The sequence below is a fragment of the Aricia agestis genome, chromosome 9 (assembly GCF_905147365.1).
Source record: "Aricia agestis chromosome 9, ilAriAges1.1, whole genome shotgun sequence".
NCBI classification, from domain to species: domain Eukaryota; kingdom Metazoa; phylum Arthropoda; class Insecta; order Lepidoptera; family Lycaenidae; genus Aricia; species Aricia agestis.
The window spans coordinates 14,113,960-14,138,137 of record NC_056414.1 but is presented as its reverse complement, the minus strand read 5'-3'; the positions used below and the strand labels follow the sequence as shown (position 1 = coordinate 14,138,137).

The window sequence follows — 24,178 nt, the reverse complement described above, 5'->3', positions numbered from 1 at the left end:
GTCCATTAATTACGCCCCTTGTTTGGTAATATGCAATAGTAAGCTTTAAGATTACGTGATTTATGCTTTCATGATTAGGATAATTCTCTAGCAACTTATGGGATACTCACGGATCCAGCCCTCCGCATAAATAGTAAGTGACGGAGAAGAGCAGGTAGATGCCGGCGAAGTAGAGCGGCTGCATGACGTGCAGCAGGCGGCTCGGTGCCTTTGACAGCACCAGCTCCAGCAGCATCAGCCCCGAGTTCACGCCGTGCAGCATCACGTCCAGGATGGGGTTTGGCGCGAAGTTCATCTTCTTCCCCGCTGGAAGTTGCGTCGCGAAATGCTCTTAGGGTCAATTTATAGCGCAGAGTCGAAGCGCATCGAAGCGACTTACCATAATTGAACATAAATTCAACCTCAACGACTCCAGAACGTAATCGATGCGCTTCGACTCTGCACTAGTATAAATTGGGCCTTTGGGTTTTCTCGATTTTCTTGGAAGATTAATTTGAACACCTCCATCGTGGGTATCGCAGAGACAATAGATTTTCGATTGTTAATTATGCGGCAGCCGGCTGCCGCTTGGGGATTGATGGGTTAAATGCGTTGGTAGGTGATCAGAATAATAGTTAGTATACTGATAGATGAATTTCGAAGCAAAATGTATTTAAAAACAAATTAATAAAAATTTTAGAATTGCAAATTTTAATCATACTTGCATATATCCACATAAATATTTGACATTGAGAGGTGCATTTGGTAAGAACCAGCTTCAGATAGATATCTGAATGTGCGATTTTAAATTCACGATCGATAGTAAATAAGCTTAAGGTTACCAGAGATAATTATTGCAACAGATAAGGTCATGGGTATATAATCACGTGGGCTAAATTTTGGTCACGCTTAGAGGACTTATATGGTCAAGTCGCTAAATACTTAAAAGACAAATCGAATACGCTATTAAAAGGCTTAATGACTCGATGCTTATGGCATTTTCTGCGAGAGAATTTTCGGGTTAAGAAATCGTTGATCTTGACCTAAAGGCCTTGTGTCTTCGTCGCCAAAAGACATAGTGTGCTGTACATTATACTACAAGTTTAATGATTAAACCTGTACATATCCTAATAATTGTCGCTTTCACAGTGCACCCGGACAGATGGGCGCGTCTAGTTACGGAGTGGCTACCGAAAGGTCGGCGAAACAGGGGCAGACCCAAGAAAAGGTGGCGCGAAAAACTAGACGCTGTTGATAAAGAGTGGCCAAACACAGCAAAGGATACAGACGGGTGGAAGGAAAGAGAGGAGGCCTTTGCCCAGCAGTGGGACACAAACGGCTAATTAGAATGTACGACAATTTTTTGGACATTAGAAGCTAGTCTATATTTTTCTTGATAATTCAGTACGGTTTAAAGAAATATCTTTATTATAACTGGGTATTATTTAATAAAAATATAAATTATTATGTAGTATGAGTTTCCTGAAACTCATCATCAGCGTAGGCATGAAGTGATTGGTCAGTGGACAATTTAAAACTAGATGGCTTTACCATACTTTTCACTGTACAATAATTATACACCGTGCACCGTAAAGTGAGTTAGTGGATCCTTTGCGGTGCGGTGTGGCACTAGATTGTAGTGCTTAAAGAGAAGATAGAAATGGTCTTACGCAGCCTCAGTACCGCCCAGTAGAAGAGTGTGATGAGGAAGGCGACGGGTACCGCGATGTTGTACAGCACCCAGTACAAGCGCACGTGCCATGCCAGACCACCATCTGAAATTGCAGAAGGATTTAGTTGAAATCCTGTAAGTGTAAACTATGCCTAGGTATAAACAGAAAATACCATTATTAGTAGGTAAGTAATTAATAATAATTAAACAGAGTGTAACAAAACTAAGTGATGATACTGTAGTGAATGGGTTAATAGTTACATAGTTAGAATAGTTAATAGAGTTCGCTGTAAAAGTGGCAGCGCTGAAAGAGTCACTTTTTTCATCTTTGTATGGTAAAATTTATAACGTGGGGTCGCTTGCCCATACAAATCACAAATATATAAAAAAATAGGACTGCTACTTTCACCGTAAACTCTATATTTTTATTTTATTTTTTAAAGTGTATTTGTCACTTGTTGACGTGCATCGTTTCGGAGTCTCCCCCGGAACCTCCGGTAGACCACATCCATCGGCCAGAACTCCTGCGCCCCGAAGGTCGAAAGAAGGTTCGTCAGTACTCTCACCACAAAGGAACTGAAGTAAACCTTGTGGCGAGACTGCAGACGCTCGACCCTCAGGCGCAGTTCTTCTTCTGGATGTAGTCCACGACGGCTTCGACCTTCATATTTTATGGACCAGTGCAGGCGGGATATTATGTACAAGGGCGTTGTGGGAACCTCGCTTCGCAGACGCAGCTCTGGTACATAGGGTGTGAAGGGATGATAAGGAATACATACACACCCTAAAGTATTATTACTCAGTTTTGTTACACCTTGTATATTTTGTTATTGTGTAATTGGAAATTTGATGAAGTATTTGTGGTTTAATTCGACCTTCGAGATATTATACCTATCTGACAACATATGACTGTCCGAAAAGTTCGTAGAGAACTTTTCAGATAGTGTTATATACTCTATAAGTCTATAGTCTATACAATGTAACTACATAATATTATACTTAATAGGTACATATTACGAATTCACCCCGGGTACGCGGAACTCAGAAGGTTCTCAAACTCCACGAGAACAATACCAATGAGGCATGAGCTAACCAATTCGGGGACACTTTGACCTAAGGTGAGAACCATTTTCCCTAAAGATTATATAACAATGGAAAAGCCATTGAAAAAACATGGAGGTCAGGCTAAAACTTTGTTACCTAAATCTGTATATTTAGGTAACAAAGTTTAAGCAACTCTTAATTATAGAGCATGCCAAAAATCAATACGGGTCTAAGATTGGAGTAATATTTTGCAACAAATCACGCTGTATCGAGTCAAGTGAATTCGTTTAGTCATTTGACAGCTAGCGTCTTATAAAAAGATCGACCTCCACACTGAGCACAGACCTTTTACATATTATCAGTATTTTGTCTTGTTCGATACGTTAGAAAAGTGGCTTGACAGAGAAGGACTAAACATTGTATAACTTTATCGTCCATAATAATATATTGAGGGCGCATTTTTTTGTTTGTAAAAGTGCCAGTTTAGTGAAGCCCATAGACTATAGAGTCTATACTTTCATACCTTCGTTTATACTATGGACAATGCTTTTCCAGTGGCCCACGTGAAGTTAAACCATTTTGATTTTTCACGCCTTCCGGAAAAACTGTGCAATGTTGTGCAAGTCGTGAAAATATCGTTAATTTTGAAGAACCCTATTTTTGTAACCCAAACGAATGGTTGCGACCCGAAGGTTGAGTTATGAGTACCACTGGTCTAGGTGTAACGTGGCCTCAACGTAAAGTGTTGTTGTTGTCGCTTGTTGCGGAATGTGTCGTCTGTGTGTTGTTGTTGCTTGTTGCACGTCAACAAGATCCATTTCACGGTCAGCCGGCGCGCGGCTCAATGTTACGCCGATGAGAATGATTATGTCAGTAAACTGTAAAGTCAACGATCGATGTGTGATACAAACTAAGTTTACCTATTTTTGAAACGTCTTCTGTCCGACGCAAATTTTTAACCTCTGTCTATTATCTTATATATAAAATTCTCGTGTCACAATGTAAGGCCGCGTACTTCTCCAAAACGGCTTTACTGATTTTAACCAAATTTTATATGCATATTCAGTGGGTCTGAGAATCGGCTACTGGGTACTTTTTATATTGATAAGTGCATTTGTTGAATAAATAATAGTAAATTATTACAACTCGAGACTGAAGGCGACCATTGTTTGTGCGACGGGATAGCGATGGACGTTGCCATGGTGACATACTTATTTAGTGACTTTAATAAAATAATACGGGTGAAATCCATATCCATACTAATATTATAAATGCGAAAGTGTGTCTGTCTGTCTGTCTGTTACCTCTTCACGCTCAAACCGCTGAACCGATTTTGCTGAAATTTGGCATGGAGATAGGTTGAATCCCGGGAGAGGACATAGGATAGTTTTTAAGAGCCCATATGACCCTAACTTGACTACATACTTTAACCTAGATCTCAAAATCTGTAAGGTCTAGAAAACTGATTTTTTGACACAAGTAACTTCAGTTCATAAAGATTAAATGCTCAAGACGAAAACACGATTTGCTCGATTGTTTCTTTTTTACAAAAAACCTTGTTTTAGACACATTTTTGCTTGGATCTTCGAAGTTTGCTGTCTTTTCTTTAATATTTTTTAATATCTAAAAAGGTATTGATAAAACCTAAATTTGCTCAAAACACTTTATTCATAATCATTATAGTTCGTCTTTTATTCAAGTAAAACTAACTCGGCGATGATTCCGCGCCGTCCTTTTTCACCTGGCATATGAAAGACGGGCGTGAGTGTGAAGAGAGAAGGACGATGTTTGATATTTAGAGTCAGGTGAGCTCTTAACCCGGAAAAATGCACGGTTCCCGCGCGATAAACGAGTTTTGACGCAACGAAGTTGCGGGTGTCATCTAGTACTTTATATGGCAAAGAAACGTTTGCCGGGACAGCTAGTAACCATATAGAAAGGAGGGATTTTGCGGGAACTACTTTATGCTGTTGTTATAAGTTTGCGTATTGCGATAAACGTGTTTTAATTTTTAAAGTATTTTAGAGGTTTTAAAAGTTACAATCGATGCATGCTAAAGTTGTAAAGAAGAATAATTGTTTTGGAAATGTTGCGCTGACCGCTGTACATATTACCTTACTAGATGCTCGCAACTCTGTTAATGTTGACGTGGGAGAGCCATGCTTCGGCACGAATGGGCCGGCTCGACCGGAGAGATACCACGTCCTCACAGAAAACCGGCGTGAAACAGCGCTTCCGCTGTGTTTCACCGAGTAAGTGAGTTTACCGGAGTCCCAATCCCCTATTACCCTTTAGAAGGCCGGCAACGCACCTGCAGCTCTTCTGATGCTGCGAGTGTCCATGGGCGACGGAAGTTGCTTTCCATCAGGTGACCCGTTTGCTCGTTTGCCCCCTTATTTCATAAAAAAAAAAATGTTAATCTGAACTGTAATTTTTTCCGGCATGAAAATTATCCTATGTTGTTTCCCGGGACTCAAGGTATCTCCATAGAAAATGTCAGAACAATCGGTTGAGCGGTTTGGGCTTGAAGTGGTAACAGACAAACAGACGGACAGATACGCTTTCGCATTTATAATATTAGTATGGAAATAAGTTGTCATCTAAAACAAGCAAGCTTTTAAAAGTCGCGTTTCGATTTTCGATCAGAGCCCTAAGAGGCTGTGGCCTGTGACGGGTCCTTGTACTCTAATTACACAGCAAGTTCATTATTATTTACGCGGTTAATACAGCCTATTGACATAAGCAGTGATACGCCTCATAACTCATTAGTCATTAGCCACAACCAGGAAATCTCATATAGGTAATCACTAAATAATATAAAACAAAGTCGCTTTATCTGTCCCTATGTCCCTTTGTATGCTTGAATCTTTAAAACTACGCAACGGATTTTGATGCGGTTTTTTAAATAGATAGAGTGATTAAAGAGGAAGGTTTATATGTATAATAACATTCATTGAATAGTGGAGAAATACTGTTATTTTTGAGGTTTCTAATGTGATGTGGCAAATAATTACATTTTTTTCCGCTTACATTGTAAACGCAAACGCTTACCTAGCGGAATAGAGAAACAAAGGCCTGAGCAAGCGAGATGTCACTATTAGTAATACTGTGTGTTAAAAAGAGATGTGTGATATATGACAGCAGAACTCTTTTTTTGACATCTAGTCGGCACTTATCGGCACGATGACAATTTAATCTCATAGAAAGATGCTTAAGTGTAAGTGTATACGTACACATATTTTTACACACAGATGTAAATCAATTTCGGTTTCGTTTGACAGCTCGAGATTGTTCCTCTATTTCGGTAGGTATATTAACTTTATGATTTAAATATTTTTTTTAGTGAGTGACATAGGCTATAATATATTTTATACCCGCGCGAAGACGGGGCGGGTCGCTTTATAATAATCTTTAGATCCAATCTAGATACTAATTTTAAAGTCAGCTGTGTGTGTGTTTGTTTTCTCTTCCCACTAAAACCGCACAATCGATTTGGATGGAATTTTATATGGAGATATTTGAACTCCTAGAAAAGGGCTGAGGATAGTTATTAATATAATAAAATTTACGGTTTCCACATGAACGAATGTATGTGCTAGCGTCCAGCGAAGTTTAATATAAAATTCGTATATCCAAGCATATCTTAAAAACGAGCTAGTAAAAATATGCAAAATATTTCATTAGTAAAAGAAAAATGCCCAAAACAATAATAATAATATCTATCTATGAACGCTTCACATGGCACACCACGTCAGTCTGGTCCCGTGCTAAGTACCTGATTTTTTTTAAATAATAAAATAAAATAATTTAAGCATTTTAAACTTCGACAAAGAAAACAGTCTTAACCCGTGCCGAAAGTGTCCGCTTGTATAGTTCCACAGAAACATTGAAAAATATTAGAAGGGCATTCATACAATGTACATACTAGTACAGCAGCGTATAGCAATAAATCTTTTGGCATCTTCGTATTGCGAAACCGACCTTGTGAGATGTGCCTGATGTGTCTTATCAACAAATACTTGAATGCTTATTTTTGAGAGGCTCTCAGTGTTGTCCTTGTTTACCCTAATAATACAAGTGACAGCCTGCTTTAGAAAACCTTTTTAAGATGTTCTAGTTAAATGACACAAAAAATTTATTAACTAACCAAAATGCGATATAATGATTTTATCGTTTTTAACGATAAAAATCGAAAAAGGAATGAAAAAAAAATAAAGAGGATTGGCGACTGGCGTTAATAACGGGTTTTTAAACACCTGGGGGCCTACTACAACCTCTTAAAGCAGTATTATTTTAATCTTACTTTATGATTTCGTACCATCACCTCTTAAAAGTAAGATTACTTTATGATTGTTCCGTCAAGACGTTTTGTGACGTCATGTCCCGATTCATTCGCTCTCAGCGTACCATGAGCTCCATTTTGACACCGTTTGACAGATGAGCAAGATTACTTTAACGTCAAACTAGCGATCTCAAATCCGCTGTGAAATATCAACTTTTTAAAGATTGTTTTGCATTTTTTACTGTTTTTTAGTAAAATTATATTTAAAAATTGAGTACGGTACGACTTTAAATTACGCATATTATGTATTAACAACAAAATTCTTAACTTTATTTGTATTTAAAGTTAACCATGTACATAAAAAACGGCGTTTGTTTTGAGATAACTAATGTATTAAATATTTACTAAACGTACCTTCTATTTACCTTATAATAGAAAATATCGAAACAGTCTTCAAAGTCGCGCAACTCACACACCACTTAAAACTTTTTTGTTTTAGCGTACCACACCAACACTTCACGTCTTATTTGGGTTTCAGCGTTGGTTTTTCAACAATTTCACTATTTGATTTAATTCTTATTGTTAACAATTTAGCGCTGAATCGGTTTAATTTATTGAAATATTTTGGTTTAGTACCATTCAAATTCTCTACAGTCACTAATAAGTTTTTTCTACATATGTTTAGACTAATAAGACACTTCATTTGTTTACACAATCGTGTGAGAGTGACAAAAAGATTTATAGCTGCTATCTCGCTTCCACCCATGACAATTCATTTGTTTATACAATCGTGTGAGAGAGACAAAGCGCTTTGTAGCTGCTATCTCGCTTCCACCCATTGATAAATGTAAACAAATAATTTGATATCGTTCGTTCTTTCCCATCACTTAGCAGGAATAAAACAAGATTGTTTTCATACACCTTAAAAAGTTCATGGTACGAATCAAAGTAAGGTTATTGTAATCTTACAACAAAGTGTTCTGGAAACATGATAGTTTTAGGAAAGGTTGTGGTAGGCCGCCTGCGCGTGCTCCCCGTACAACTTCGTTTCAGGCACTGAAGCGCGGGAAATAGGCACTTATCTCCTGAAGCTGGAATGTCGTTGCATCACAGGTGCGGGTGTTATGCCGTGCCGTGTCGTAAATAACAGCTACCGTACTCTTATTTAAGTATTCTAAATGATGTTTTATTATTTTATTGTATTATTATATTATGTATAGTATTATTATATATTATTATTATTATTTATGTTGAATCTGTCGTGCGTCAGGCGTAATATGTATAGGAACCACGGAAGATCAGGTACCGCGGTGCAGTGTTCTGCGCCGTGGTAATACACCTGAGTGGGTATCCTTTTCGGCATTATACAATGCACTGCCTAATGATGCCATATTTTTTTTTGTAGTTTGTTGTTTTATTTTTTCTTTTGGTTTATTGTTTGCTTTTTTTTTTCTTTGCTTTAGTGTGTGCAGTGTATTGTATTTATGTTTGAATAATTTTTTTTTATTATTATTATTATTAATTTCCCTTATTACTAGGTATTATAGTTTGTGCGTTTTAAGATGATATGGGTGACAGTTTTCATGTTCCTTGCTACGGGTTTTTTTTTACAAGAAAAAAAAAAAAACAAAATGTACTTAATAAATTATATTCCATCTACAAAAACAAATGTTTTCTATAATTGTAAATGAATAAAAATGAAAAGTTGCTAAATGCTAACTTATTAATATAAAATTATAAATATTAACTGTGAAATAGGAGTATAAAATTATTGTTACGAAAACATTTGAAAAATGTCATATTATGCATGAAACGGAACATATGTCAATAGAAATTGACTCTGTTGAATCGAAATCAAATCGATAAAAAAGGGCGGCCATCTTAAATCGCCGGCACCACTGAAATGTCAGTACGAAATCGATAATTTCGATTGCAAGTCCTTTACGAAGTGATTAGATATTTTTAAACTCTCGATTAATTTTTGTTAGGTAACTTACCGGCTACTATTGTCAATTATAATGTGTCACGCATATCATCATAAAACGCACAAACTATAGTTATACCTAGTATAAGGGGAAATGAAAAACCCATGAAAAACTTTGGAAAAAGATAGTTGTGGCTACTTTAAAACTTTGCTTCTGTTATCGGTACTCTACATTCTGGGTTAAGATATTTTGTTATATTGTTTTCAATTATTGAAAGTTTATTCATATGATGATCTTTGTTCTATATTTAGCGAATGGAAAGCATACATATTATTATTACAATTTATTAATTAGCATTGAAGTATATTGGATACGATCCAAGTTCCTCTTGTTTTCCACTCGTTGTTCGTAATTCAACGCACTTACATACTAGAGTGTATTCAATCTACTATAATATGAATATATACTAATTATTAAACTAGCGGTGTGCACGGCCTGTGTTAATCAGTATAAAGAATTCCGCGGTAATCGTACATTTTCCGCGATAAGAAGTATACTTTATCCTTTCCCGTAGTACTCTAATTTTTTTATGAGATAAGGGGGTAAACGAGCAAACGGGTCACCTGATGGAAAGCAACGTCCGTCACCATGGACACTCGCAGCATTAGAAGAGCTGCAGGTGCGTTGCCGGCCTTTTAAGAGGGAATAGGGTGATAGGGATGGGAAGGGAATAGGGGAGGGTAAGGAAGGGAATAGGGTAGGGGATTGGGCCTCCGGTAAACTCACTCACTCGGCGAAATACAGCGCAAGCGCAGTTTCACGCCGGTTTTCTGTGAGAACGTGGTATTTCTCCGGTCGAGCCAGCCCATTCGTGCCGAAGCATGGCTCTCTCACGTATAAGTTTATGCCAAAAATCAAAATCGGCCCAGTAGCTTGGGACCTTGGGAGCCAATTCGATGGACGATGCAAACACACAAGCGAACATTTACTCTTTTTAATTAAGTATCTATGGATATTAATCAATATTATACATGAATTTTGTTGATAAGATGATTACTATACTTACGTAGTTACTATTTAGTAATTTCTGCTGTAAAAACAATTTAAAACATGTCAGGCAAGATCCCTTGTCACGCTATTTAGATTTAGATTTTAGACTATCTTCTTTCTAGTTACGAAAGGTGGTGAGTGGTGACAATTGAAACAAGAAGTTGGCTGACACTCGCGATGTCAGTAGGAAGCGCAAAGAGCAGGCCACCTGCAACAATCTTGCTCAGTGCTCCGCCGAAATAGCGAGCGGTCACGCAGTTTATTCTCGTAGGCCTGTGCTCATTTCGTTGAATGTTCTAGCCGTTTTCAACCCCCAGACTTGTACTAATATGTATTCTGTGCCCCCAGAAAAGTTGAAGATTCTAGTATTGTGCATACTGAAATATTCCATTTTCCTGAAGGCTTAACATACCTCACAAATGAGACAGATAGATGATGAAATATGCCTATTGTCTACCGTCTGTATGGTATAGTAAAGGCAATAATTAACACGGAACAACAGTGTAGTACTCGTATGTATGGAAATATTATAAACAAAGCAAATAATGGTTGGGTCAACTGTCCAGCTCTCCTTAGCCTAAAACCATCCCTATGATTTGTTTAATTTCTGGCTTGTTTTGCTATTACATAGCTTTTATCGCGAGCTACGGCGGCTGCATTAAGAAATTCCGTAACGAAAAAAACCTAACAATCCCACTCCGACCGACACAGCGCTGTGCCGGTCGGTGCGGCGTTGCCACTTGCCAGGCTTCGGCACGGTGTTTGTGTGCGTGTGACTAGACGTATGCGAATTATAATTGCATAAGTTGATAAAAATGCTATGCAGTAGCTTTACCGAGGCAGTCTTCGAGTGCCACACGTATTTTTTCATATTTACTTTCAGATTACATAATATCACAGAAATGGATCTAGTCATAATATACATATTTTAATAAGTCTCTTTGCACTTATCACTTACCCTTCGATTGCGTCTGGCTTTTCACACACACTACGATCCCGAAGAGCGACTCCAAAAATATCAGCACCAGGCCCCAATGCGTCATATACAGGAGGAACTTCTCTCGGGGGCCCCAGAAGAATGTCACCGACAGGGTGATGATGATTATCGACCAGATGAAGATCGGGACCCTCCAGACCAGGGGACTGAGGCACTTAGCCCAGGAGTTGGTGAACATGTCGCTGGTTTCATTTGTTTCCCGAAGCTGCGCCGTGCAGCACACATAGAAGCTTTCCGGCGCATCCTCTTTCCAACTGCTTAGTTTCTTCATCTTGATTGCGTGAATGTGTGAAATTTGAAATGTGTCTGATTATTGCATCTGCTTGGGTTTTGTACCTGAAAAAAATGTTACGTAGATTAATAGTGTTCTCAATACGTCAGTTATTGTGCGTGTGCCTATAATTTATTTTAATTTATTTTCATCTGAATTTTAACAAAACTCTACTACAATATCGTAACTAATACTTCATTAAAATCTATAATGATACCACTTTATGTGACGCTCAACAACGAAACGGAATGATATAATATTATGTCAATTTTAAAATTTTGGTTTACGATAATTAGATCAAAATAAGTTAAACTGAGTTAATGTATGTTTATGTACAATAACTAATAAGTATATAACTCATATCAGATTCGAATTATTAAATGTCGTTTATGTGTAGTCTATTGTTAAAGCTTACATTTAACTCTGTTGCAACTTCTATTGTCATACACAAAAATCGGTTGCACAACGTTAAGCTAGCGTACTGTGGCGTGGGATAGCATGCGAGCACAGAGAGCAACCTTCATCTAGATCACACAGACTTACAAGGCTGTTTTGGTGTGAGGACTAACTCAGAAGTAACACCTCCCTGTTTTTAAATGTCACTTAACACTTGTGTAAGTATAACTCTATGTAGACACATAATATTGTGGACTGTGGAGGTATAAAATGAAACTCCTGTAAATTTTATCCAAGAAATGAAATATGTCTTGGATAAATTGTATCCAACATATATAAAGAATAGAAAATTATTATTTTGATTGAAACCTTCACATTCAGCAATCAGTCCTCTGTGACAACGTCAACGTGCCAAAACATCCTTGCAGATCTATAAGCCTAGCGAATTTACAATGACATGCCTATAATAATTAAAAATAATTTCAACCTTTGCATTATCTGTAGCATGACATCTACCAAGGGCAATTTCCTAACGTTGCTAATGAACAAGGTAAAACAATAGGAGCCAGGCTTCAGGATTTCACTGTACTTAGACCTTTGTTCGTTGCAAGTTGCAACTTGCAGGCTCCTTGTATATTAAAACCTGAGGTTAAAACCGTTAATAAGAATAAATTTTAGAAGTTGTTTTAACTCTTTTTCCTTTTTTTGGAAAAGATAAAATATACCCATAAAGTAATAAAACATTTACACAGTATTTCTTTAAGTAAAAACTTTAAAATTTATACAATGTTTATTCTTATACATTGGAGAAGTTGATAGAAAAACAACAACAAAACAATGTATAATTCTAATATTTGTATATGTGTACTGTTTTATTATTCACGTTGTTAATTACGATGTGTAGTTATTGCAAAACAATTTAATTGTTTTAAATGAACATTTTAGTTAATTATTACAGAAAATTTAACTTGATGTGACGAAATTAATTTTAAGTTAACTAATAAATGTCACGGTTAACTCTCATATTATTTTGGTCACGTATGCTATTAACCTCTTATCAATGCTAATGACACTGTTACTATTATTCATTCACAATTTTCAAGGTGAATTTTCGTGAATGAGCAGTATTTAAATAAATTATTTTAATAAGTATTATGTTATTTTAAAGTTATGTTTGAAGGTGAGATGTGGATGTGGTCTCCTAAGGCCGCGTTTCCACTGACTCGGAGCGGAGCGGAGAGGAGCTTAGCGGTGCCGAATTGACCAATCACCATACTCGAAATCTTCGCTACGCTTTGCTGTCATTCCGCTGGAATAGCACGATTGGTCAATTCGGGCACCGCTAAGCTCCTCTCCGCTCCGCTCTGCGTCAGTGGAAACGCGGCCTTATAGAGATACTTGTTACAAGAAAGAAAACAGGGGGGTAAGCCAAAAACTTTTCGTTTTCGCTTCATTATAGAATTGCCGATGAAAATGTAAGGAATTGACATAAGCGTTCCTTAATATGACGTAGACGTTCGACTCGTCTTATGTCAATTCCATACATTTTGATCGGAGATTCTATAACGAAGCGAAAACGAAAAAGTTTTGGCTAAATGGCCAGGCTCAACAAATAATGTCAATTTTCAGATAATGTTATTTTTTTATTCTTTTCGATGAGGTCAAGGTTTAATATGGATTATAACGTATATTTTGATTTTAACGACTTATACACATTTACGAGAAAAAACTTGAGTAAATATAGGTAAAATCGGATTTTCGACAACGACCTTTTTTGATAATTTGGTATTATTAATTATGTAGGGAATTTTTAAGGAGAAAAAAAAAACGATAAATTGTGTCTCTTCGTCTTAATTCGTACTTAAGTTCCGAGTAAGCTCGGTGTCTCAGATATTTATTATTTAAATACATTATTTTAATGGGCTGTTTTGTAATAAATGTTAAATGGTACCCTGCAACTAATTAAAAGGTTATTCGAGTCGTGTTTTGTAATGTGTTTAGACATTAACGCTACAGTATAACATGAGCTAGAGATCGTACAGCTATCGCTGGTTACAAAAGGTTAGATTTTTGAAAATCAGGTAAAAGTGTCGGGCAGCGAAAATAGCACATAAGATCATCTAAGTTTTTCCTTTCATAAACAAAAATAAAAAGGGAAACGCTGTAATTTTCCGGTAGCAAGTGAGAAAAAAAGTACCGAGAGCAAGAATAGCTCATCTGTTTAGAAGCTCCTATTCAAAGACAAACAGACAAATCGGACGCTCCTCTTGAGCTTTCGTAAAAAGTTAGTGAACTGCACATAATATTTCTTTTTCTAAATACAATACTTTTTGCTTTAAAACTGCCTTGGTATTTCCAAGTGGTTTCTAGCTAATTCTGTATTATGATTTTTTGTTCGGATGACGCTAGTGGCTATCGCCGCTCGTGTGAGCTCAAATATTGTAACAAAGTATAAATGAAATTGTTAACTAGTTATATTATGTAGTAAATTTTACTACATAATGTAATTAGTTAACAGTTTAAGTTATTACTTATTTGCGGGTAGTCAGGGTACTCATTAATTTCATGGCAGTGCGGCTGTTTTGACTGCCAAGACGGTTAAATTTCTTGATTTTCCAACCTCGTTGCGTAGCTATAACGATTTATGATTTTCTGAGGAACTAGTCAATAAACTAGTTAAATAACGCAGTGTCTAAAGCTCTACATTTAGGGTAGAATAAGGTCTCAAAAAGTACGTACACAGACAGATCTGTACATACATATCATTTCACAAATTAGTCAACTCGTGCTGTTTAAAAATGTTTTTACTTTAGAAAATTGCAACGATTTTTATATTTCACTTTGCAACAAACATGTTCTTAACACTCGCTCTCAAAGTAATAATTATTTAAGTAATTAATACAATTTAATCACATACCTATCACGTAAACGTGTTTATAATAATGAACGGTAACAACTTTAAGTACAACGTTTTTATTGAAAGTGAATTCCTTTCGAACCTTCGAAATGAATCTAAATAAAAAAAAGAATCCCGAACATGTTTTGTTTGTTTCCTAGTTTAAATGACGTAAAACCGATTTAATTGTGAACATAAAATAAATAGCACTAAATAGTTAATAACCCAAACAAAGCAAATCATATTTTGTAAATACTCGTAAAACAATCAAGTATCAACCCGGTAGTCTTTATACGTGGGAGAGCCATGCTTCGGCACGAATGGGCCGGCTCGACCGGATAAATACCACGTTCTCACAGAAAACCGGCGTGAAACAGCGCTTGCGCTGTGTTTCGCCGAGTGAGTGAGTTTACCGGAGGCCCAATCTCCTACCCTATTCCCTTTCCTACCCTCCCCTTTTCCCTTCCCTTCCCTACCCTCCCCTATTACCCTATTCCCTCTTAAAAGGCCGGCAACGCACATGCAGCTCTTCTGATGCTGCGAGTGTCCATGGGCGACGGAAGTTGCTTTCCATCAGGTGACCCGTTTGCTCGTTTGCCCCCTTATTTCATAAAAAAAAAGCCTGTCATACAAATAAATAAAACATTACTGCTAAGTGCTACGGCCTAGGGGTAGGTTATACTTAACCTACCGGTATGTTTATTATTTACTGCAACGTTTTCACGCTAGAGGGCAGCACCAGCACAGACAGTAAATAAAAAAAATGTTCGACGTTTGACAATGCTTCTGTCAATCTATAGGTATATATAAAACTCAAAGGTGTCTGACTGATTGACATAGTGATCTATCAACGCACAGCCCAAACCACTGGTCGGGCTGAAATTTGGCATGCAGGTAGATGTTGTGACGAAGGCATCCGCTAAGAAAGGATTTTGATCAATTCTACCCCCAAGATGTGTAAAATAGGGGATGAAAGTTTGTATATAATACTTCCTAACGCGGGTGAAGCCGCGGGCAAACGCTCGTATTCTAATATGACGTGTGCAGCATGTTGGATTTTGGTGTTAGTAGCGCCCTCTGCTCTGGCCTTTCCGTAATGTTATTGAATCTTCTCACTACAATAATTTCACTAAGGGTTCTGCGGACCTAAAATGGTCTAATTTTGCAATTCCTCTCAAACTGACGAATCTCAATTTAGTACGAATTACCTACATATACATGAATTGCAAGCAGAGTGACATGAATTGAAGCATTTTGCGATTTTTAAAAAATGAATCATATTATTATGATTCATAATATGATTTTCCAAAGCGACCATATTAGTTCCGCTGATGTTATTTCAGCAAGCCACAATTCCTTACAATTTAATAATTAAACGAGAAACGCTACCAGTGAAACTTGATAAGAGTTAATGAAGAACGCGTACGTAATCATTAGTATCATAACAATTAGCATGTACTACACACTGGAGCTAATACTACGGAGCACTATTATATATTCTGTGCTAATACGCGCTTATTAAGTTTCACCTGACGCTCGCGTGACGATGATGAAGACCAGAGCCCCTGGCTAAGACGTTTTCTTTATCTGTTAATCTTCTTGTCTTATCGCTTCTATATAGTATCTCCGATCAAAATGAGTAGAATTATTATAATTCGCAACAGACGCGACAGACGCGAGTCAATTCCATACATTTTGATCGGCGATTCTATAACTAAACGGTGAAGAAAACGTCTTGGATAAAGGGCTATTTTACAACTGACCTTTTCTACAGATAAGTAAATGTTGCCGGTAACTTGCTCCGAAATTCTTTGACCGTGCATTTTTCGGGACGTGCCTTTGCTAAACCACGACTCAAATAATCTTAACACCGAATTTAATTCTGGTTTACCGGTTTTAGCGTGGAGAAATAATATTTAGATCAATATGTCTGACGCAATTTATTTATTCGCCGCTAATAATAATAATTATTTCTCCAAACTATTTGTTGTATAATCAAACGCCGGCTCGTTGACAACTAATTTAATATACTTTTTAATACAATAAGAACTTCTTATTACGACATCTTCCCATACATAAAAGAAACAAAATGATTATTCTAAACTAAGTAAGTATGTTAAATAACAATAAAATAAAATGAAATAAAACAAATTGCTAATCTATCTCTGCTTACAACCTCGCGTCCGAGGAGGAGAATAATCAAAGTCAACCGTTGATTCTAAATCAGATGGTTCATAGATTGAACCATGATCCCTATTCTCCTCTTCGGATTCTATCTCCTCACACGAGTTGTCAAAATTTTGCACAACAGAGTTATCTGTTGTGTTTTCTGTCACAGGCCTAATTAAGTGCCTGCGATTGCGTCGATAAATTCCTTTTTTATTTTTTACAATATAGGAACGAGGGGTCTCAGCTTTTCCGACTACCTTTCCACGAATTCGTTCATTATTATTTTCCACCATTATTACATCATCGCCAACACTTAATTCTGGCAGTGGCTTAGTATGCTGATCATAATAAATTTTATATTTTAACTGCTTATTTACAATATTTTTATATTGATCAGGGTAGTGACCGTGTTTCAAAAGATCTGGATGCACTGGGAGCCTACACCTTAGTCGGCGTCCCATCATCATTTTAGCCGGAGAATCTAAATTATCCCTAGGAGTATTTCTGTAACTCAGTAAATTTAAATAAAAATCAGTCGTACTCTCAACCGATTTTTTGATGAGTTTTTTAACCATCTGTACGGCCCTCTCACTTTTACCGTTGGACTGAGCATAATATGGAGATGAGGTTATGTGCTCAAAACCCCACTCGTTAGAAAAAACTTTAAAATCCCGACCTGAAAATTGCGGACCATTGTCGCTTATGACAGTTTCTGGAATACCATAGCGTGCAAAATGCTCTTTCATTATATTTATAACTGACTTTGACGTGGTATCACTCAATTGAGAGACTTCCACAAAACCTGAATAATAATCAACTAAAATCAAATGGTTCTTTCTCGCATACTCAAAGATGTCAATACCAATTTTATTCCAAGCCATATTCGGTACTGAAATTGGAATCATTGGTTCTTTACCGGGTCTATTTAGATTCTCTTGACATACTCTACACTTTCTCACATATTGTTCCACATCATCAGTCATTCCTGGCCAAAATAAAACTTCACGAGCACGTCTCTTACATCGATCAATTCCTAAGTGTCCATCATGTACAATCTTTAACATTTCATTTTGTAACGTAACTGGAATTAAAATTTGATTATTTTTAAAAATTACACTATCTACGCAATACAATTTGTCTCTCATTGGCCAAAAGTACTTCAAATCATTTCGAACTTCATACCTATTGACTGGCCAACCGTTCTTAATATAATTCAACAAACAAAGCAACATTTTATCTTTCATCGTTTCCTTTTTTATTGTACTTAATTTATTGATAGACATTGGAATATTTTCAATAACCATTTTTAATTGGCACAGTATAGCGTTACTAATATCCTCATCTAATAATTCAGGAAGAGGCGCACGCGACAGCGTATCAGGTAAATACATATATTTTCCGGGCTTATAGACAACAAACAAATCATATCCCTGTAACTTTAACATCATTCGCTGCAAGCGTGCTGGGATATCGTTTAATGCCTTTTTGAAAATGCTCTCAAGTGGCTTATGATCCGTCTCAACAATAACGTGTCTCTTGCCGTAAATGTATTGATGAAATTTTTGACAAGCAAAAACAATAGCTAGCAATTCTTTCTCGATCTGCGCGTAACGCTGCTGCGTCTGCGTAAGTGTCCGAGAGGCGTACTCTACGGGCCGGCCCGCCTGCATGAGCACGGCGCCCAGTGCAATGCTACTCGCGTCCACAGACAATAGTACCTCTCCGTCTACATCATACAGCGCAAGCACCGGCGACGAACTCAACAATGATTTTAGTTTGTCAAAAGCAATTTTATGCCCGGCATCCCAACACCAACTTGTTTCTTTTTTTAACAGCCTAGTCAGTGGATATATATGCTCTGAATGGTTGGGTACATATTTAGATAAATAATTTATAGCGCCTAAAAATCTTTCTAAGCTCTTCTTATCCCCCGGTTCTGGCATATTCACTATAGCTTTAACTTTCTCAGTATCTGCCCGCATTCCGTCCTTATTAAATATATGACCTAAATAAGTTACCTCAGTTACACAAATCCTACACTTATCTTTATTAAACTTTAAATTAATATGCCTAGCTCTTTTATATAACTCACCTAGACGCGTATTGTGTTCCTTCTCATCTGCTCCCCAGCAAATTATATCATCGATGAAAGAATCTACTCCTTCTAGTCCTTCCAATAATTGTCTTACCTTAGCATGAAATATCTCCGGCGCACTATTTAATCCAAAGGGTAACCTCAAATATTGATAACGCCCAAACGGCGTTATGAATGTACATAAATCTGTACTCTCGTCGTCCAACTTAACAGACCAGAAGCCTGAAGTGGCATCTAAAACTGTAAAAAATTTTGCACCCTTTAATTTCATAGCGATTTCATTTAAAGTGGGCAGTTGAAAATGTGCCCGTTGAATGGCCTTATTTAGTGGTCTAGGATCTAAACAGACACGCAAACTACCATTTTTCTTGGCCACCACAACGATAGAATTAACCCAGGGCGTCGGATGAGTAACTTTTCTTATTATTCCTAACTTTACCATTCTATTTAACTCATCCTGTAACTTGTCGCGCAAAGCTAATGGAACCTTCCTGGGTGCACATATAACTGGTGATACCCCCTTATCAACAACAATATGATACTCGCCTGGTAAACACCCGATTCCGTTGAATAAATCCTCATTATTGGAGACACTCAAATCATGGATTCGTCTAATAAGTCCTAACTCCAAGCATGCTTGCAATCCCAGCACGCTTTGACAGACCATGTTCGCTATAGCAAACTTTAAACAATATTCCTTTTTCTTATAAGACCATCTTAAAAAACCTACACCCTTTATAGGAATAAAGTTACCACTATACGATTGTAATTTAATCTTATGATTGACATTAATACATCTCAAGTCGAATCCTAAGTCCAAAAAACGTTCGTAAGAAATGACATTTATGTCAGCCCCCGAATCTAATTTAAATTTTTCAGACCCATTCTTACTATATAAAACTACACTCCAATCTTCCGATACACAATTAATTTCGGCAATATTATCTAAGGATGATATCGTAAACAACTCTTCCTCAGCCTCCGCGTCCGAAATATTTTGTTGGTCATACATTTGCTCTTTTAATTCAATATTGTGTACTTTCCGTACCTTACACATTTTCGAGAAATGATCAATATTATTGCATACGTAACATTGTTTACCTATGGCGGGGCACTCGCCAACGTGCTTGCACTCGCCTCCACATCGACGACAACGCAATGACGTAGCCGTCTTCGCGAAGCTCCGTCGCGGCACACCGGCGTCAGCAGCGCCGACTGCGACCCGGTGCTCTCGCTGTGGCCAGCTCCGCTGTCCGCCGCGGCGCCCTCTGGTAGCGCTACTGCCAGCGCCACTGCTGCCGCCGCTGCCGAAACGCACCATGCGTGCGTTCACGCCATCCACGCGAGATGGCCCCGCTTGCAGCACTCGGCTGCTCTCCTGCGACACCTCTTCGACCTGACAGATGCCAATAGCAGCATCGAGAGTCAGGTCTTCATGCCGCAGCATGCGATCGCGAAGTGCTTTGTCGCGAATGCCGCACACGATTCGATCTCTGATCAACTCGTCCTCCAGGTCTTTAAACTCGCACGGTTTACTTAAAAGTCTCAATGCAGTTACATATTGGTCTATAGTTTCACCAGTTTCTTGACACCTCATGAAGAAACTGAACCTTTTTACTATAATATTTTTCTTAATTCCAAAGTATTTATTAAATTTTTCTTCCAAAATTTTAATATCGTCTCGGTCCGATTCATTCGCAAATTGAAAAGTTTCATAAATATCATACCCGTCCGGGCCGATGAGATTTAACAACAGACTGACCTGTACCCCGCTATCCTCCTTCTGCATCCCTGATGCCTTCGTAAAAAGGTGGAACTGAGTAATCCACCTTTTCCATGCGTCAGCCCGGCTGACGGAGTTGCCTCCCAAACAGAGCTCTGGAGGCGGACGAGCGTGCTCCATACTTGTAACTCTCTACTTCTTATTACTTTTCCCGTAATTAGAATATGGAATGTAAGCGTTTTATTTTCTTTCTAAAATATTTTATTTTTCCGCTGCCACCATGTTGTATAATCAAACGCCGGCTCGTTGACAACTAATTTAATATACTTTTTAATACAATAAGAACTTCTTATTACGACACTATTAATATCAATTTTATTGCAAATTCAAACTGTGTTCTTAAAACCATATCAACTTGATGAGGTTAGCTGTCCCGGATTGCTATACGTAAAAGAAAAAACAACGGCCTTATAAACTGAAGGCGAAATACCTTTGAACGCTCTGTGGGATGATGAATAGTGTAAAGTGCTCATGGCCATAGAAATCGAGGAACATGCGTTCCCAATGCCCATTGCTCAGAGGAAATTGTTTATAGTATTTCACTCCGATATCTCCGCATCTAATGCGGCCAAGCACGAACTCACAAAGTTGTATTATCGAATGAACTGTAAGGGTAAGTTCACATTGCAGTACGTGATGCGTCGATGCAAGATGCACACTCGCGGTGTCGAGCTACCCATTGCCAATCTTAGTGGCTTTAATAATGCAAACACTATGTCGCTTTTCAATGTGAATTGACACTGAAAGTGCTATCGCGTTATTATTATACAATTTTCGATAATTTTGCGAAAGCGTTGTCTTCTGTTTGTTCTTGGGCCAAAGGCAATCCTTGGTCAAGGCCAAGGTTTTTATTAAAACGTGTATTCAGTTAAATGATGAAGTCGTGACTCGTGCAGCTGATGCACGTTGTGTCAAACAAAAGGTGAAACAATTAATTTTATTGTTATTGCAATGAAGAGACCCTACGAAGTTGCAAGGACAAAAAATAAACAACTTTATTTCATTTAAGCTCTAGGGTTTCCCTCCAATTTCCTTCCTTTTCCGACAGACTTTTTATTTGTTGCAAAGTTGCAAAAGTTAATGCGAATGCTACACATTGCTTGCTGTTGGTAGATTAGCTGGTTTTTGCGTAAATTAAGAGAATATAGTTTTTTTCCAAGCGTGATTTCAGCATTCATTATTAACTCGCAAAACTAACTGAAAAATTGGTTACCATTACGGAAAGAAAAGAAAAATAAAAAGTAAATTATAAAACTGAAGAGCCGTGTCCCCTCGTAATTAAGCTTTACACGACTGTTAATCAAATAACCCGGATGCAATTTGAAATAAAGCTGTTGCGATTGTTATTAGTCCGTCTACACTCTACGTATTTACTTACGCGAGCAAAAAATAAATTGCTGTTTACCATTTTAATTACTCACTTTATAGTTGCTGCACAATTCATATCACTTGCTAAGTTAGTAACTAGGAGGAACAGTCAGGCTATGCTATACAGTAGTAGAGAGATAAAAATTAAAATATCAAATACTGGAGCTGAATAGCTGAATGTAAAGACTAGAGGCAGCTTAGACGTCACAAACTACGCTTCAGTACGTAGTTACAATAGTAGAGGGATAAAATATCAAATACTGAAGCTGAATAGCTGAATGTAAAGGCTAGAGGCAGCAAGACGAGACAAACTACGCTACGTAGTTTACGTAAACTACAGTTTTAGTACAAAAGTTAAAATGGCCTTAAACAATAATTAAGAATGTTACATGCTTATCGCATATTTTAATGTGCTACATGCTCTATCAGTCTCCACCGTTATCACTTCTGCCAAAGAAAGTTTTGCTAGCCGTGTGCTTAAATCTAAAAAGCGTAAGTATCTAATTTTATTAAATATCTGACTTGAAGCGTATGATATTATATTAAGTTTATTTAATAATCAGCTTTAATATTTTACTATAATTAATTACTTGAATTATTGTAGAAGGCGTTTTCTGTATAATTTTTCTCTGGCGCAACTTATGAAGTCTATATTTAACCGACTTCCAAAAGGGAGGAGGTTACTTTTGTCCCTTTTAAAACTCATAACTGCAGTCGATAACTAAGTCTATGATAATACTTTCTTTAAAAAGCAAAATATATTTTATATTTATGTACGTTTTATATTCTGAACAGACTATTTCATACTTTATTTTAGAATTTGGAAAATTTGCGGGAAACCATATTTTTCGGTAATTATAGTGTAGTATGTATGAATGAGTATGTATGAGTGTTTAAGATGAATGGTAATGAAAACGTTCTAAAATCGAATAAAATGTATGGGGTTTTGATGATTTATCTATTTATATTAAACGATATTAAAATTATAACATACCAGGAATAACGTCAATTTACGAGCTAGTAAATTCACAAACTCAACTTTCCCACATGTATTTTATTTAATTTATTTTAAAATTAATAAAACACATCGAACTGTCAGCGAGCGTTGCCTAGGTACTTAATAGCGGTGCGCGCTCGCGTCGTGCGCACGATTTAGCGCGCGACCGACTGAACATGCGCACGCGCATATAGCAAGCGCACGCGCATCGCCCTGCCTGGTGAAGCGTGCGCTCCAGGGTTACGATCTCGCTGCACGTTAATCGCTAGCCTTAGATTATGCTCTGAGGAAAATTATAGTCGTCTCATTGTAGTAGGTGCTGACATAATAATATTGTGTATAAACGGGGCTCCCGGGCCAATGGGGTCCCCAACGTTTCCTGAGGGCCTCCAAACTATTTTTTATAAGGGCCCCACCAAAGCACGCTACGGAATACGCTTCTGTTGGCAAGTTACAAAGAGTCAGCGGAAAAAGGGCACGCCGCGAAGAGGCGGTCCCACTGGCCATGACTGAAAGTCTACGGGGGTAAGCTAAGCCCTGTATTCTGTAACCACGACCAGCACGCTACTAAAGTGCTTGATATACTAACACGTAACGTGCTATACTAACAACATCACTTCAAAACTAAACAACCGAACACAACCTTTTTGTTGTTCACTGAATATTTTCTCATCCCACGTGTCGGCTCAAGGCGAACATAACTCCCGAACAGCTTGACCTTACATCTCGGGCCCTACAACGAGTACAATGATACTGCGAGTCAAGGCTGCCAAAGAAAACACCTTCACGCGCTGTCAACCATTCTGATCCCATCTTAAAATAGGGCAACGTTGTGCCATACTGTCATTATCGTTTTTAAGTAAGGTTTCAATACTATTTTTTACGTCTGTAATACGTAATACGTTTTTATTGTTTTACGTCCGTAAGTACAATAATTTGGACCGACCAGACCGACATTCATGAAGATGGCGGGGAAGATTGTGGAGCAAGTTTAGACGTGGGAGAGCCATGCTTCGGCACGAATGGGCCGGCTCGACCGGAGAAATACCACGTTCTCACAGAAAACCGGCGTGAAACAGCGCTTGCGCTGTGTTACGCCGAGTGAGTGAGTTTACCGGAGGCCCAATCCCCTACACTATTCCCTTCCCTACCCTCCCCTATTCCCTTCCCTTCCCATCCTTACCCTCCCCCATTACCCTATTCCCTCTTAAAAGGCCGGAAACGCACCTGCAGCTCTCCTGATGCTGCGAGTGT

At 37.8% G+C, this 24,178-nt stretch overlaps 1 protein-coding gene across 2 annotated transcripts in view; it reads right to left on the bottom strand.

Annotated features, from left to right (window-relative positions):
* LOC121730088 (protein rolling stone-like) overlaps window positions 1-23,115 on the bottom strand; it is a 33,018-nt gene extending 9,903 nt beyond the window's left edge. Inside the window, exons 1-4 of one of the 2 annotated variants that reach the window (XM_042118932.1) lie at window positions 22,922-23,115; window positions 10,911-11,285; window positions 1,650-1,754; window positions 111-306 (exon numbers count right to left, since the gene is read on the bottom strand). In XM_042118932.1, the coding sequence (XP_041974866.1) occupies window positions 111-306; window positions 1,650-1,754; window positions 10,911-11,220 (611 nt within the window). In that variant the 5' untranslated portion in view covers window positions 11,221-11,285; window positions 22,922-23,115. Of the gene's footprint in view, window positions 1-110; window positions 307-1,649; window positions 1,755-10,910; window positions 11,286-11,763; window positions 11,798-22,921 lie in introns of those variants that run through there. The other variant, XM_042118933.1, reaches the window with a different exon arrangement.
* Between the last annotated feature and the right edge of the window lie 1,063 nt (window positions 23,116-24,178).